Source organism: Grampus griseus, assembly GCF_964374135.1.
Source record: "Grampus griseus genome assembly, chromosome: 7".
Taxonomy (NCBI): domain Eukaryota; kingdom Metazoa; phylum Chordata; class Mammalia; order Artiodactyla; family Delphinidae; genus Grampus; species Grampus griseus.
In genome coordinates this window covers 89,044,905-89,062,646 of record NC_139001.1, presented here as the reverse complement: position 1 = coordinate 89,062,646, position 17,742 = coordinate 89,044,905, and the positions used below count along the sequence as shown (strand labels likewise).

Below are 17,742 nucleotides of genomic sequence, written 5' to 3'. Positions count from 1 at the left end.
AAGTATATCCAAATATGTAGTAAACTGATGTTTTCAAAGCAATATGTTTTGAATATACTACATTGCAATGACAACAGAGTAGTTATGATTATAGATGGAAATTATGATGCTCTAAGATGTACTGATATAGTATGTATATATTTAAAATAAATCTAGTTTTTAATAACATGAGTTTTAGCATCAGGCAAACTTCAATTAAAAAAAAAAAACAGATTTTGGAGTCAAATAGATAAGGCTTCTAAAACTGATTTTGCCTCATCATTTTAAGCCAGAGTCAGAATATCTATAAGCACTGAGCCCTGTCAATGGCACGCACTTAACACAAGATAATCATCATTATTATTGTTAATTTTTGTGACTTGGACTTCGATTGATATACTCAATTTAGAAAAAATGCCACTGATTACGTTGAATTAATTATTAGATTTAATTTTTGTTAATGTATTTGTTAAGACAACAGGAATTATATTCATAGCATTAAGTATTTTCTGTAGATTTTTCACATATAAGGAAAATTACAGATGATCTGAATATACAATGCCACTCAATTATTTACCTAGAGCTGATGGCATGCAAGTTCCTCCATTCTGACAGTAGTTGCTACAGTGGTTGATTTCACATCTCTCTCCTGAATAACTAGGCCAACAGTGACACCTCAAATCACCTTTCTCATTTAAAATGCATCTTCCTCCATTTTCACAAGTCAGTTTGCATGAATCATCTGGTTATAAGAAGAAATGTACAAATTAGCATGCCATTCAGTAGGTGGTAGAATAAGAAAAATTCAAATAAAGAAAAATTAAATACTAAGATTCACTTTTTTCCATAAAATTCCAAAAATAAATAGCCCTAATATAAACGTAGAAGAAACAAAATACTATCTGAAAATAGAGAAATAGATTTCAAACATTGTTGAATGGTGAACACAAGTATTGAATTAACTTTTATTCTTTTTTAGGCTTAAAGCATTGTTTACCATTTCTTATATTTGTTAAAACATTAAACAATAAAACCAACTGAAACTTTCTAAAAATAAAATATTTTCCAACCAATATGGGTTTTTTCACGATATGGGCAAACATGGCCTAGTTTTTAGAAGTGTTTGATATTAAACCAAACCGAAATATGTAAGATAAATATATATACAGTCCCCTACATACGAACTTTCAAGTTGCGAACTTTCAAAGATGCCAACGTGTGTTTGCATGTCCTATCACATAAGTTAGTTCACGTGCCTGGTGTACTTTGTCACGTGCCTGTATCCTCTACAAGTGGTTGTGCTTTTGTGTACTTTACTGTACAGTATTGTATAGAGTACAGTATTTTTATTTCAAGCCCAGGATGTCCGGAAGCAAGCGTATAAGCAGCGGTGATGTAGCTGGTACTGAATGTCAGGCATGAGTGAAAAAGCAGCTTGCCCTCCGTCTCCTATTGCTGAAGATCCTTCAGCTCTACCCTTCCCCACCTCCTCTCCCTACTCCAGTCAGTTACTCTTCTTGCCTGTTCACTCGCTGCCGGCTCCTGTATGCCAGCTGTTATACTTACTGTACTACTATACTTTTCAAGGTACTGTACTGTAAGATTAAAAATGTTTTCTCTGGGCTTCCCTGGTGGCACAGTGGTTGAGAATCTGCCTGCTAATGCAGGGGACACAGGTTTGAGCCCTGGTCTGGGAGGATCCCACATGCCGCGGAGCAACTAAGCCCGTGCGCCACAACTACTGAGCCTGCCCGTCTGGAGCCTGTGCTCTGCAACAAGAGAGGCCGCAATAGTGAGAGGCCCATACACCGCAATGAAGAGTGGCCCCCGCTTGCCACAACTAGAGAAGGCCCATGCACAGAAATGAAGACGCAACACAGCAAAAACAAACAAATTAATTAATAAACTCCTACCCCCAACATCTTCAAAAAAAAAAAAAAGTTTTCTCTATTTTTTGTGTTTGTTTTTTATGTATTATTTGTGTGAAAATTATTATAAACCTATTTCAGTACGGTACCATATAGCTGATTGTGTTAGTTGGGTACCTAGGCTAACTTTGTTTTACTTACAAACAAATTGGACTTACGAACATGCTCTCTGAATGGAACTCATTTGTATGTAGGGAGTATATATATAGTATGTATAGTGCATATATATAGTATAGTGTACATATACAAAAACATGATTTTTAGTATAGGGAAACATTTAAATGAAAAGATACTCTTTGATGTACATCCTTATCAGCTATATATTAACACACAAAACTAAAAATTACTTAGATTTGATACAAGATGGTGATAAAACAGTGTCAGAAACATTTTTTTCCATATATAAAATAATTAGGCAAAATCTGCCTATATAATACATTTTGGCTGAGAGAAAGGAAGGATGGTCATTCCTTGGGGGTCACAAAATCATTTTTAAAAATATGATGAGTCTGATTTATGATAAAGATTGGTTTGGAATCATTTTCCACATTATTTTTCTGTATGTGTAGACATGGCCTTGCTCCATTAGAACTACTGCTCTACATAGAACAGGACATAATGTCCAATGGAATAAAGACAATTGACAATATTTTAAGAGCATTCTATTCAAAAAATACCTTTTTCTACAGTCATGCTTACTTTATACAAAATAAGATAAAATCAAAACAGCCTATATTGTTCACTCAAGATGCATTGGCACAGACATAACAGAAGCTTGAATAATTATCACTGCAATAATCACAAAAACATCTTAAAGAGCCTCAGTGACTTCAAATGACAACATAATTCAAGTATCATAACCACTGTCATAAACAGAGACCATCTATCAGCAGTGTCAGACAAATTTCGAGATTTTTGGCATTGCAAAGCAGTTTCCAATACTTTGTCATGTAGGGAGGCTTCAGGTTGGCATTACTAAAGTCTGCATTTGTAATATGAAGGGCTCTCTCATGAGGCACTATATACACAGAGTATAAAGAAAATGACAGTTGATGTAGTGAGACCTGTTTTTAAGTCCTAGCTCTGCTCCTTACTAGGCATACAAATTAACCTATCTGAGCCTTAGTTATTTCTACTTTAAGATAGCCTTAAAGACAAATGTGCAACTTAACTCATAGGTTTGTTGTGAATATTAAATTAAATAAGAAACTGGAAAGTAAAAGTCAAAATTATAAAACTTTGTAAATTTTTAAGTATATAAGTATATAACATACACACAAATGAGAATTTGAGTTCTAGCCATACTAGAATAGTATGAGGATGAAGACCTGTGATCTGGGTCTACAAGGTGTATTGTTAAATTTCAACAGGAAATTGAGGAACTTACTAGGTAAATTACCCAGTAACATTCTTATTCAGCATTAGGTATTGAGTGCCCATAAGGCGCACTGAGAATATAGCTCACGTGGAGTGGCATCTATGAATACCAGAAGGTGAGCATTGTTGAAACTGAATGAAAGTTACTGTGACTGGACCTGGATTACAGAGTGTGAAGGCAGGAACTGAAAGAGAGAAGTGAATTTAAAGAGATAAGCAGAGTGTCATAGGAGATCCTTGGATGTTGGACTTTGCCCCCATAGCAATGTTAGGTCTTTGAAAAGTCTAAAAAGTCCAAGAATGACTGTACTGGTAGGGGTTAAACTGAAAGCAGGGGGACTATTAGGACTCTGTTTAAATTGTCCAGGCTAGATAAGATGATGGTCTAAAATAGAGTAATGTGGGATAGATAATGTAGACATATTCTGAAGGTAACTAGAAGACAAAAATCACATCAGAGGGAAAGGAAAAAACAAGGATAATTCTTCAGTTTCTAACACGAGGCCAATAGGACCTGAAGTGTTGTTTTATCTTTGAACATATTAAATTGGAGATACCTATATAAATGCAAGTGGGAATCTCTAGCACAGAGTTGAATATAGAGGTCACGTTCTCAAGAAAGATCTCTAGTGAAACATGCTTGCTCAATTTAAAATTTACCAAAACATTTCTAACTCATTCAGCATGAAATATCCTAACTGGAGTTGTGAATGTGAACAATGAAGATAAATATTTAAGGTATTATGATCACAGTTAGGATTGTTACGGGAGGGCTCATTTTCACCTGTAGATGTTCTGTGTAAAAATACATAGGTATTCAAAATCTCTACATGTTAGGACAGGTGCATTTCTATAATGTGCCTCATTAGGCACCAGAAATTTAAAAAATATAACACTGCCTGATGAAATGGAAGTAGAGTTACATTCTTTCAAAACCTAACTGTAATAGTTCTATAATGAAAAAGGAAGCTGCTTTTGTCAATAACAAAATCACCCCCAGAAGCCAAGCTCCAGCAATTATAATCAACTATAGGGAAGAGCAGGTGAACAGTTCTCCAAGAACGCGTAACATTTGAATTCAAATTTCTTACATGAAGATTAAAAATACTCAGGGTGCTCATCATTTAACAATAGCAGCTAGAGAAAGGCAAGCAATTATAAAGAGCTGAAAAAGTTGGCTGTATCAAATGCTAATGTCAGGAAAAAATTAATTGGCTTTTATCTTCACCAATCAATAATTCTAAAATCCACTTAATTATATTCCTAACCGAAGTGGTTCAAGCCATCCATTACCAAGGCTCATATACAGAGGCCAGTGTGAATACTTTTTAACACTCAGATTGTTTAAAATATAAGATTTTCTTTTAAATCATAAAATAAACATTGAGGAGGTTTCTGTAACCCTGCCTTTCAAGCAGGATTGAAATAGTAAAACTAAAATTTATAAAAAAGTTTTAGATCTTTGTATATTTAGACAAAATGCTTCCTCATTTAAAACATAAAACTATACAATTTGGTAATAGCTTCATTTTCTTGCTTACTTCATGACAGATTTATTTTAGAGTGCTGTGTGTCTACTTTTTGCAAGGCATTGTGCTAGGCACTTTCTGTATGTTATTTCTAGTATTTCCAATGACTCTGGACATGGGTACTTTGGGTGACTTGGAGACACTGGAGTGTATTATGTGATGATTAAGAGTGTGGAATGCCTAGGTCCACCTTAGGGTACCACCATTATTAAGTATTGTTAGACAATTGAGCCTCTCCATACTTCAATTTTTTATGTGTAAAAATAGGGGCAATGACAGTATAATATCATTGGAGTTTTGTGAGGATTAAATGAAATTATATATATATCTATATAACATACTTAAAATATGCTTTGCTCATAAGCCTTCAAGGTATTTATTATTATTACTAGCAGTAGTAGTAGTATTTATTGTTAATCCAATTTCACACAGAAGGAACTGAGACTGAGGGAGTACAGGGCCAAACATATTAGTTAAGTGATAGATCTTGGCTTAATCCAAAGCACCACCTCAGCTCTACTCCAGACCATGTTCTTCTTGTATATTTGTTGATTTTGTATTATTGAATAAATTATTTGCATTAAGCAAAGAGGAAAAAGGGAGGTTATGTAGAAGAGACAGTCTTATTTACTCATAAAAGGAAAATAAGAAAAGCTGTCTGCAACCTGACCATAAGAAAAAAAAACACACTTATAATATCTGAACCAGTGTAAAAGTCACACTGGTAGCACAAGCTGTGTACTTCTGTGCAGAATACTCATCTCTTTCCCAGGGGTCTCTCCCACCCAAACAATAGTGTAAGTAGACATGGCACACAGGAGGCATCTGTGAGAGCACTGCTTATGGGTATATATGGAACTAGTGAAAATGAGGCACATCTTCCACAAGGAAGGAGTTGTTGACGTTTTTAAGAATCTGTTTCTGAGATGTTAAGTATAGAGTTTGTGACTGTGTCAGAGCAGTGAGTGAAAAATGTACCTGAAAATGTTCATTTAATTCTCTTATTCTACCATCACAATTGAGATCATGGCAACTCTAGTTGGGAGAATTGGTAGAGGAAGGGTGCATCCTAGTACCAGTGACAGCATCCCTTTTCAATGACTGGCACTAAAATACCCATCCAAAATACCAGTCATGATTCATATTTAGCTCTCCGTTAAGAATGTTCCAACTGCCACCCACAACAGCACTTTGCACATCCTACACACTAACTGGAATAAATGACTCATTATTTTCTTTACAGTCCATGCTTTCATGACTTTTCAGACAGTTTCCTCTTCTCAGTGTCCTCCTCCTTCATTCCTATTTAATCTAAATATAATCTATCTTTGCAGATCTTGTTCTAATGTCATGTTCTATAGGAACTAATCAATTCTCTAACTGGATAATCATCTAATTCCTCATAATATCATAAAGTCTGTCTCTTTTGTGGCTTATATCACTATTCACATAAGTATTTATTGGTGTTTGTGTCATTCATCATTTCATCTTTTCAACCTCTTCAGCTTTGCATATCAAATGATTAAAAATACATATTAAATGGAAGAGCTGTGACAGTTTTAGACACTGAGTGCCTTAGGAAAGGCAAAAGTCTTCAGCTGGCATAACCCCCAGCAGAGAACAATGAGACAATGATATGGGGGTATAGATGATGACTGAGGGCAAAGACACTGTGTTCACATGAGTTCATTTAAACAGAGAAATACAACCGGTGGGAAGCCCTGCTATGAAGAGATCCTAAGTGTGTATCTCATTGGAAAAATGTTTGCTGTGACCCTCAAGTGATTTTTGGAGCACTGCATTTTTGTCTGTGACATAAAATTAATGTGTTGATTTTCTTTTCTCTTAGTAGCATTTTTTTCCCATTATGGCTAATGTCTTGAATATGAGGAAACTTATTGAAAGTCTGCCTGGATATCCAAGAGACATCTCTTTCCCTTTCCCATCACACTATTTTCAGTTTTGATTTTTTTCATTTGATTTTTTTCTGTTTTGTTATTTAACACATACTAGCATCTGAAATAATATTTCAAGTTTTTAAATGTTTGTTCCAACCTCTAGCTTCTAAAATATAAACTTCTTGAATGAAGAAATATTTTCAGTTTTGTTTCTAACTTAGTCCTTTGTTTCTAAATTAGTGTTATGCTTTGCTCAGAAGCCCTCAAAATATTTATTATTATTAGTAGTAGTAGTAGTATTTACTGTTAATCAAATTTTACATAGAGGAAACTAAGATTTATTTTCTAAATTAATCATCAGTTTCTAAATTAGTGTTGGCACACAAAACATATATAAAGTTGCTAAATGAATAAATGGATTTGGGAGTTGGGTTTAAACTAATAGCAGAATGGCACCCTCAGAAATATCATTATCTTTACTGATACAGGAGCTATATAAACAGGTCTCTTGATTCTGTGTGTGACTTCAAAGTTCTTAATCTAGTCTTCGATGCACAGTAAGTGCTCAATGCAGCTTTGTGAACAAATGTAGAAAGAATTGACGGGAAGTCATCATCAGAGAAAAGAATAGTTTACACAGGCATTCAAGAACCAGTGATATCATGGAAATATCAGTGATGACTGAGTAGCTAATACTGCTCAGTTTCAGTAGTTGTGAACATTTACTGTATACAGTAATTCATTACTTACAGAATAATGAAGTTTACCTACCTAACAGGCTGTCATCATTGCAGGTGCCATTAATCAAATATTTTCCTTCTGGGCACACACAGGTGGCCCCAGAAGGATTCAGCAAACAGAGGAATTCACATACTAGATCCGAGCATGGATTGGGTACTGATCAAAACAAAACAAAAGAAAAAAGAAACACATAATTATAAATACAATAGGTTTCAAAAACATAAAATTCAATAAGGTGAAATGATGAATTAGCAATGTTGAAAAGAAATAACATCAAATTTTTACTGGGAGTATCTTATTTCAATATTCCAATTCTCCTTTATAGATGAAAAGAAATTACTACCCAACATTCAACATTAATAGAAACTTTACCCTACTTTACATTTCCCATGAGGGAGAAGAAATTATTCAAGCACATACTTTGTCACTTTTCCTTTGGCAAATTTAGGTAGTTTCAAAACTGGTTTAACAGACAGAAACAGCTCCCCCTGGTATTTACAAAGGCTTAAAATCCATATGTAGTTGTCTGTCAGAACACAAACAAAACATGGCTTTTTTCCCTAAAAACATGTTTAATATGGTGTGCTTTCCATCAGATAGGAGTTTGTGCGCATGGATAAATGGGTACCACATTTATTTTTGTCTACATTTCTATCCAATCGGTATCCTCTGCAGCCACAGCTGTTGCGTGGCTTTCCATGCAGGATCTGTCATTAGAATGAAACAGAAATGGTATCTAGGTAGTGAAATGGTGACTATGAAAGTGGCTTTCATTCTGTAACAACCAGTAATCAGACACCTATTATACTTAGGGCAGACTTTTATTAATTTATTTTTTATGAAGGTGGAGATATTTGACTATGAATATGAATCAAACAGAACTAGAGGGGCTTCCCTGGTGGCGCAGTGGTTGAGAGTCCGCCTGCCTATGCAGGGGACACCGGTTTGTGCCCCGGTCTGGGAGGATCCCGCGTGCCGCGGAGCGGCTGGGCCCGTGAGCCATGGCCGCTGAGCCTGCGTGTCTGGAGCCTGTGCTCCGCAACGGGAGAGGCCACAACAGTGAGAGGCCCGCGTACCGCAAAAAAAAAAAAAAAAAAAAAAAAAAAAAAAAAAACAGAACTAGAGGATGAGAGGGAATGTCCTCATATTAACCTTGGAACCATATGTGTCAGATCATTAGCAAAGAGTAGCAAAACACTGAATAGAATTTCAGGAAGGTTTTAGGGGAATATATGTTGTTTTAATCTGTTTCCAAAACTGATTTGGTAAATATCAGTTGCTACCTTTCCAGACCATCATACCAAATGAGATTAAATCCCTTTTTTTTCTTTTTGCGGTACGCGGGCCTCTCACTGTTGTGGTCTCTCCCGTTGCGGAGCACAGGCTCCGGACGCGCAGGCCCAGCGGCCATGGCTCACGGGCCCAGCCGCTCCACAGCATGTGGGATCCTCCCGGACCGGGGCACGAACCCGTGTCCCCTGCATCAGAAGGCGGACTCTCAACCACTGCGCCACCAGGGAAGCCCAATCCCTTTTTATTTGCCATGAAGAATAGTTATAAGTAAATCTGAAAGTTTTTTGAAGGGTGAACTCATACATAAACACAGATCATTAGCGTTTCAGCCACATTTTATTCCTTTGTTCTTCGATATTTTTTATGGCTTTGTTTGAAACAGATCTTTCAAAATAACTATGTCAATTATTTACCTATTTTTTTCTAGGAGAGAAAGTAACAATAAAAGTCATAAACCATGAGAGAAAATACAACCTTTGGGAACATTCTCCTCAGATACCTTTAAAGATGAAATGTTAAAGCTATGATTTTTACTTGGTTATGAGTGAGTGAAAAAGGCTAATGACAAATTTCCTTACTTGCGTGGTTTATCTATCAACCCACAAAGTTTTATTAAGAATTTAGAAAAACACAAAATAAGAGACAAATTTTTATAACAAAGTTAATTCTAATTCCAAGAAAATACAAACAAATCCTGAAATTTTCATACCTGTTTTAGCAAAAATAGCAACTATTGCATTATTTATTTCTTGTCTTTGGTAATTTGAAAAGTCTGGTTATACCAAAATTAAAGTGAACTTAACTTATTGGGGTTAAGCCATGTTAAGAATTTAAAAATACTTTATTTTGAGAGTCATAAGAAAGAAACTTTGTCAATATAGATAATAGTATAAAATATTATACTTACAGTCCAGTTGTTTATAGCGATGAGAAATCAAAACACCTTTTGTTTTATCAACATCTAAAGCTAGGTACTCTACTGAACCATGGCCAAATTTTTGTACTCGAAATACACCATTTTTAGGTCCTGCTCCATATATATAATCTTCGAAGACGTCAATCCTGTGTGGATGTAACAAGCCTAGAATTTTTAAAAAATGCAGTTGTAAGGGTTGCAATATAAATACTCAGACTTAAGAAAACTAAGTTTATCCAAGATCATATAGAAAATCTTATTCCTGTTCATAAAAAACCTTTCAGAATTAGAATGTTTTTAATATTAGCTGTAACATTGTTAGGATTAATTTATTAGCAGTAGAAATATGCGAGATATTAAACTTGTCACTCAGAACATAAAAAACACTTCCATCATCACTTTAATCATCATCACCAACACAAAGCATTGGCTGGGGGACATATTATACACAGTAATATTTTCTGCTGTACAGTTTGCAAACAACAACAACAAAAAGCCTACAGGCCAAAGTTATCCATTGCTCAAAACCAGGAATTTACAAAATTATCATTTTGTGTTCTGTATAAAATTAATGGTCAAATTAGATTACCTGAATGACAATTTTATCAATCAATCATGAACTGATTTTAAACAGTAAAATCCTCCTCCAAAATTTGGCATTACTATTATCTGTTTTAGAAATGGGGTTAAGAAAACAAGTTGGCAAATGGTAATCATACATATGACTAGTATGGCTGAGAAGAATAGTAATAATAATAACAATTTTTCATATTTTCAAAATGGCTATTATTTGAGAGAATTTATAAGAAATATAACTTTTGGTACTGAAATTTAAACAAGTAATATAACATTTATATTTCACTAATTATCTAAAGGTTGTAAAACATAAAATGCCTTTTAACATATATTTTCCTTCAATGTTCCTTGAAACAGTAAAATGTACACTTAAGCTAAAACAGGTAAATTTTTGCAATCAATTATGTGAATACGGAATTTTTTTCCATCTAGGGTTATCATACAAAAAACACACACTTCCAGTAAAGACACAGTGAAAGTCCAATGCAATTATTTTTCTTGAAACTTCTCTGATTTTGTTTAAAAAAAAGAAAAAGGAAGCAAAGCAATATTCAGTAAATAAAATATGTAAATATAAAAACCTCAAGTATATATTGTGAACAATTGGTGTTAAATAGGTAAGCAGTTTTGGTAGGAAAGGGAAAGAAGAACAGAAGGGAAATCAATTAGTTTCATCAGAAAGAACTGAGATTACCAGGCAAAAAAAGTGTGAGACACAGAAAGGAGTCAAAAATGAGAGTAAAAAATAGGAGGTAGACACAGAGATGGAGATATAAAAGGGTGCCACAAAAGAAGAGCACATGTAGATTCTGCAGTCACTTGTGTGAGAGGTAAGTTGTCATTTTTACATGTTGCTTTTCACATGGATGAGAATATCCCTATCAACTACCTAAAATAACAATTTTTACTATGATGTTTTACTATATACAATAACTCATTTCCTACTTATCACTGCAATTTGAAATAAAAATTAGCATTCACAGGCACTAATCTCGATTACTTGAAGTGTTCTGCTCAGAACAGAACATCCACGGAAGCAACAAACAGAATGAATATTTTTTGAATCCGGGTAGCAATGGACCACGTTTGTTCTAGAGTCAAGAAGTTCTTCTGGCCTGGCCTCTTTGTTATTCTAGTAAGAATGAAAATTGTAAGGAACAGTAAGAGCTATAAGTTGAAAAGAGAGAGAATTTGAGGAAATACAGAATGTAAAGCTTTCATATTATATTTATGTATCATTATTTAATACTTTCAGTGATAATTAAAAGCAAAAACAAGAGCACTTCACAAACCTTGTTTGCTGCTGACAGAGATTACTGAATCAGAGCCGTCATATAGAACGCTGCCAATAACAGAGAGCTCAAGGTCGGCCCAGTATATCCGTTCACTGAAATGATCCACGGCCAGACCTGCAAAATCAATACATACAAATAACAGCAATACATTTGAGATTATTTAAAATTATGTTTCTGCTCTTTTAATGTCTTATTATAATTGACATTTTTCTTCAGACATCTTAGAAATTACCCAGTCTATATCACAGTAGTGCAAAAATCAGAAAAACTGAAATAGCTTAATCCCTATCTGAAATACATGTGTATAGATTACATAGAATTTATTTAATAAACTGTGGCAAAAAAATCTTACTTCACATAGGGAAAGCCACCCTAGATATCTTTCCTTTCTACACTGCTTTCTTAATTATGGTTATTTTCTAAAAGAATTTCCCATGATACTTTCATCATTTAAATCACTTACCCAACCATTATTTAAAATAATTCAGTGTAATTAGTTATATTTTGAATCTTTTCATGAAGGTGCACTTCTCAGAATATAAAAGGTTCAGGGGCTTAATCATAAGATATTTTCATCCACTTGGAGTTAGTCTACAGTGTTATGAAACACCTGTGTGCAGGCTGAAGTATAAATTGACTAAAGATTGATGTTTATAGTAGGGAAGAATGAATAGTAAATTTCTTAATTAAGGTTCTAGTTGTATTGATACTTAAATTTTTCACTCTATTTTTTTAGTCTAATCATTAATTTGCTCTGAGACTGTTTGTCCTTCTTTATATCATCAGTATCTGTTAGTGAATACCAATGGACTAACATAATATGTAGTAAAAAATCATGTTTTGCTATTTATTCAACTTTTTATTTTGTATTTCATAATGTGATTGGAGTCTAGCCGGTGTCTTCTTGTGCAAATATCAACACATATAATACCTTAAGTAAACTTCATTCAGTATAGAAGAGTAAGATCTATGACATATGAATTATATAACAAATCCTCACTGCTATAGATATTCAATTTTTACGACATAGCTAGTCTTTAGATATGACATACTTTGATAGTACAATGCAATCAAAATACCTTTGGCAACTGAATGCTAAAGAGCTTTCTGAATCAGCTCATTCAATAAAAAAACCGAGGTACCTCTCAATGGCAAGGCAACTGAATGAAAAGTATTTTCGAGTTTACACTAATTGTATTCCTGTGTAGATGGGCCAAGATTAACAATCAAAATGAAAGCATATCATGCTTCATTTCATTTGGGAATAATTCTTCAGTTCAGTGTGTAGATCTATCCCAAATGTAATCAAACTAAATATAAATATTTCTCCTCAAGTAGAATATAAAGATGTTCTATGCCCAGTCAGCCTCTGAGAAATGAGTTAACAATTAAAACAAGTGGCCCATGTTTTACTAGTTTCTGCTCAATGATTAATTTGTTATTTGGAGTTATGCTGGGAATTAGGTTTTTGTTTCTTCATGTATAATTATGGGTAACATGAACCATAAAACCATCCAGCTTCCTGCTGCTGCCATTCTGTTTCAAAAAGGTGATCTCAGAAAGATTGAAAACGCTTTTCTTTCTCTCTCACCAGTGTAATACAATACTACATACTAGTACCTGGCAGTGTATGGTGCAAGAGAGGAGCTTTTTTTTTAAAAAAGCTGTTCCCAACATAATGCGTCTCTACATTTGAATATTAAATTTGTTAATCATATAAAAGAAGAAGACAATGGGTGTGTAATCTAATTTAATTACCAATATTGTTTCCTCAGATTCAGCAGCAGTAAAAATTTCTCAAACGTGTCATACATTGCATTGTTAGTCTAGGCTTTAGACAAACATCTTTATCATCTCCAGTCCCATACCATACTATTTTGGATTGAATTACATCTAGATAAAAATTATATACCAAAGCTTTTAGGTGAGTGGGATTTATATTCCCCCACATCCACAAATCAATGATTTTGATTTTTCCTTAAGCCCTTTAATAAAACAGATAGTCTTTTAAATTAAAAAGTTAAAAAAGGAATCAACTTACTTTTTTGTTATAGAGATGGGTCAAGTTTATATGAAAGAACAAGTTCATTTCTATATCTTTAAAAATATCACATCTATTTTTTGTCTTTAACAAAGAAGCAATAATAAAATGGGGGAAAAATCAATTCCCAGGAAAGTTATTCTTATCTGAACTGGGAATGGTGAATATTTGGAACCAAGTCAGTGTAAGTACAGAAAATTTAAAATAAAATGTTATACTTGTTCTAATCAAGCATAATGGAATCACAGTTTGGAAGTGTTATGAAAGATAAAGTCCCAATAAGTTTTAGGAGCACATGATAAAGACCCTAATTGTGTATTCATTTTCTAAACATCTCCCATGATATCAAGACTACTGTTACATTTTAGGGATTTTTGAATCTAACTTTTGTTGAACTCTGAAATTTTCCAAGATCTTCCCACTAGTTCCCCTATTTCCACTATGATCTAAAAAGAAGAAAGAAAATGGTAAAAAAATCTTATGAGAAATGACCACAGTACCAATGTGATATTTAAGAGAGAAAACTTGGAGAGAGAAATAAATTAAAATCACTACGTTTTCAGAAAGAGAGGAAAAGATTTTATACATTTTGTGTTAAAGGAAAGTCAAGATTTGTAAGGTAGTAACACCCAACAGGTGTGCACTACCCTATTTTTGATTTAAGAGGTATAAGAGGGGTCCAAAAAACTAAAAATACTTACCACTATGTCAAAGTTATTTTTAAAAAATTGTTAAAAGTATTTTTTGAGATAGGTTGCCTACACAGGGTCTTAGATTCCGAACTACATTAAAGTTGTTTTTACACATATATGTATATATATGTAATATATATATACACACACACACACACACACACACACACACACACCATACATGCACACACACATATCTACTTATGAATGTTAGTAAAATAATGTATCAAGGAATTGCAAAATAGTCCTTAAGTTTTTATCTATTTCATTTAATTAGAGATCTTTTGTTGGTCAATGACAAAGAATTTACTGAGTGAATCAAATAATTACCACTGGTCCAGGGCCAGTGTGTACTTGTTTATTCTCTCAGAAATTGCCACGATTTGAGAGGAGGGAAAGGTAACATAAATAAGCTTCTGGATATCAAATAATATGGTATTTAAATCAGACTCATGTAATTCTACATGCCCTTCTACTGCAGGGAAAACTGGAAAGTAACCTTATCTGACACAGAATTCACTAACTCAATACATATTTGTAAGGCAACTCTCTTGCACCATACACTGCCAGGTACTAGTATGTAGCAAAGAATAAAACAGATCATGTTCCTGCTCTCATGGAGCGTCCTACTCAACCACCACACAATTGATTGAATCAGAATATAGATTATGCTTCTTATATTTAATATAGGGCCTAACAAAACGAAGTGTGCCATTTGTTAAAAGAGATCTTAATACCATACCATGGGTTAGAGTGTTAAAAATTGCAGGCATTCATCTCTTCATTCATTCAACATATAATTAGTCTTAAGCACATACTAATTACAGGCACTATAACATTCTACAGGGGATATAACAAGAATATCCATTATGGTTTTGGTTTAACCTGTTATGGTCTTGCTGGGCACATAGATTATACATTAAGGAGTCAATGATCTACTATATCATTAAAGCAGTAGATTATGGAGTACCAAGTTTGGAGATAACGAGTGCTTTCAAAGCCCAGAAAATTGAGGTATTCTCATGAGTTTGGAAAGGAGGCAATGGCAGTGCTGGTGGTGAGCAAATACAGGGCTGTCTGGGTGGTGGGCTAACTATCCGATCAGTACAATTCCAACCCTAGAATGCACAGAGGTTATATAAAGGGACAGAGACAATTTTCTATCTATTCCTATTGCTGTTCATAATGCCGATATCACCTTCACTCTATTGAAGTACAGAGTATAACCAAATGTACTGCATCCTAGTGCACAGTCATTCATGGATGCATCAGGAAAGACAGAATTTCCTTTAAACCCCAAACGTAAAGAACAAGATGTTACACATGGAGGGAAACAGAGGCATTATTATAGTTACTGATTTCATATAATAACTTTGGAGTCAGGTCAAATATTTATAAACATACACCAACAAAAGAGAGAATATAGGTAAGTCTAAGATGTTTCTAGGAAGACGTGAGCAATGAATGTACATCCATGTAAGGATATCTTATAGAATATATTTGCGTAAGTGCACGTCCTCCCACATATAACATGCATATATGCATATAGATGCAGAATGACTAACTGCCAGCTTTTCATTGTTACTTTCTAGTAATGTGCTATTTATAAAATCTAAATTATCTATTATTTCCTAAAAATCTTCTGAGATTTGTTTTTGACTCACTTGTATATCAATAACATTTGGCATGCCATACTTAAGAGTTATTAAAGATAAAGACAACACTGAGTGATGTTTCTGCTTGATGGAATAAAATCCTGCCTAATTATATAAGACTAGCATTTCCAATATTAAGAAATTCACTTATTAAGCAGGTCAGCATGAAATAAAGCAATAAATTTTTACATGTGGTGTGTGGACTTTTTAAATCTTACAGAATTCTAATTGATATACAATGAGAAAATTAATCAAATTAACAAAATATACTAAATGACACTTTTAAATGTGGATAAAAATAATAATTTGTCCTCTTAAAACTAGAATTGCACCTGTGAGCCACTCAGCACTATAGGACTGGCAGTAGAAATACATTCACAGGACAACTAACTGCTGAACAATCATCGACAGGAAGACACTGGAACTCACCAAAAAAGATACCCCACATCCAAAGACATAGGAGAAGCTGCAATGAAATGGTAGGTGGGGAGCAATCACAACAAAATCAAATCCCATAAGTGCTGGGTGGGTGACTTACAAACTGGAGAACAATTATATCACAGAAGTACACCCACTGAGTGAAGGTTCTGAGCTTCACATCAGTCTTCCCAACCTGGGGGTCCGGCAATGGGAGGAGGAATTCCCAGAGAATCACACTTTGAGGGCTAGCAGGATTTGATTACAGGACTTTGACAGGACTGGGGGAAACAGAGACTCCACTCTTGGAGGGAACACACAAAGTAGTGTGAGCATCAGGTCCCAGCAGGAAGGAGTAGTGAACCAATATGAGACTGAACCACACCTACCTGCTAGTGTTGGAGGGTCTCCTGCAGAGGCGGGGGGCGGCTGTGGCTCACCGTGGGAACAAGGACACTGGCAGCAGAAGTTCTGGGAAATACTCCTTGGTGGGAGCCCTCCCAGAGCACCAAAAAGCCTGTAGGCTCCAGTGCTGGGTTGCCTCAGGCCAAAAAAAAACAGGGAGGGGACTCAGCCCCACCCATCAGCAGACAAGTGGATTAAAGTTTTACTGATCTCTGCCCACCAGAATAACACCCAGCTCTACCCACCACCAGTCCCTCCCATCAGGAAGCTTGCACAAGTCTCTTAGATAGCCTCATCCACCAGAGGGCAGACAGCAGAAGCAAGAAGAACTACAATCCTGAAGCCTGTGGAACGAAAACCACATTCACAGAAAGACAGACAAAATGAAAAGGCAGAGAACTAGGTAACAGATGAAGGAACAAGATAAAACCCCAGAAAAATGACCAAATGAAGTGGAGATAGGCAACTTTCCAGAAAAAGAATTCAAAATAATGAAAGGGAAGATGATGCAAGACCTTGGAAAAAGAATTGAGGCAAAGATCAAGAAGATGCAAGAAATGTTTAACAAAGACCTAGAAGAATTAAAGACCAAACAAACAGATGAACAATACAATAACTGAAGTGAAAAACACACTAGAAGGAATCAATAGCAGAATAACTGAGGCAGAAGAACAGATAAGTTACCTGGATGACAGAATGGTGGAATTCACTGCTGCAGAACAGAATAAAGAAAAAAGAATGAAAAGAAATGAAGACAGCCTAAGAGACCTCTGGGACAACATTAAACACACCAACATTCCCATTATAGGAGTCCCAGGAAGAGAAGAGAGAAAGAAAGGACCCAAGAAAATACTTGAAGCAATTATAGCTGAAACTTCCCGAAAATGGGAAAGAAAATAGCCACCCAAGTCCAGGGAGCGCAGCGAGTCCCAGGCAGGGTAAACCCAAGGAGGAACATGCCGAGACACATAGTAATCAAACTGACAAAAATTAAAGACAA

The 17,742-nt window shown here is 34.8% G+C and overlaps 1 protein-coding gene across 1 annotated transcript in view; it reads right to left on the bottom strand.

Moving 5' to 3' along the window:
- The window catches only part of LRP1B (LDL receptor related protein 1B), a gene marked incomplete at its 3' end in the record, with an annotated part of 1,802,496 nt that overhangs the window by 84,597 nt on the left and 1,700,157 nt on the right, over positions 1–17,742 (bottom strand). Inside the window, exons 80-83 of the mRNA XM_082657914.1 lie at positions 11,530–11,646; positions 9,653–9,826; positions 7,483–7,608; positions 557–721 (exon numbers count right to left, since the gene is read on the bottom strand). Of these exons, the coding sequence (XP_082514040.1) occupies positions 557–721; positions 7,483–7,608; positions 9,653–9,826; positions 11,530–11,646 (582 nt within the window). The remainder of the gene's footprint in view (positions 1–556; positions 722–7,482; positions 7,609–9,652; positions 9,827–11,529; positions 11,647–17,742) is intronic.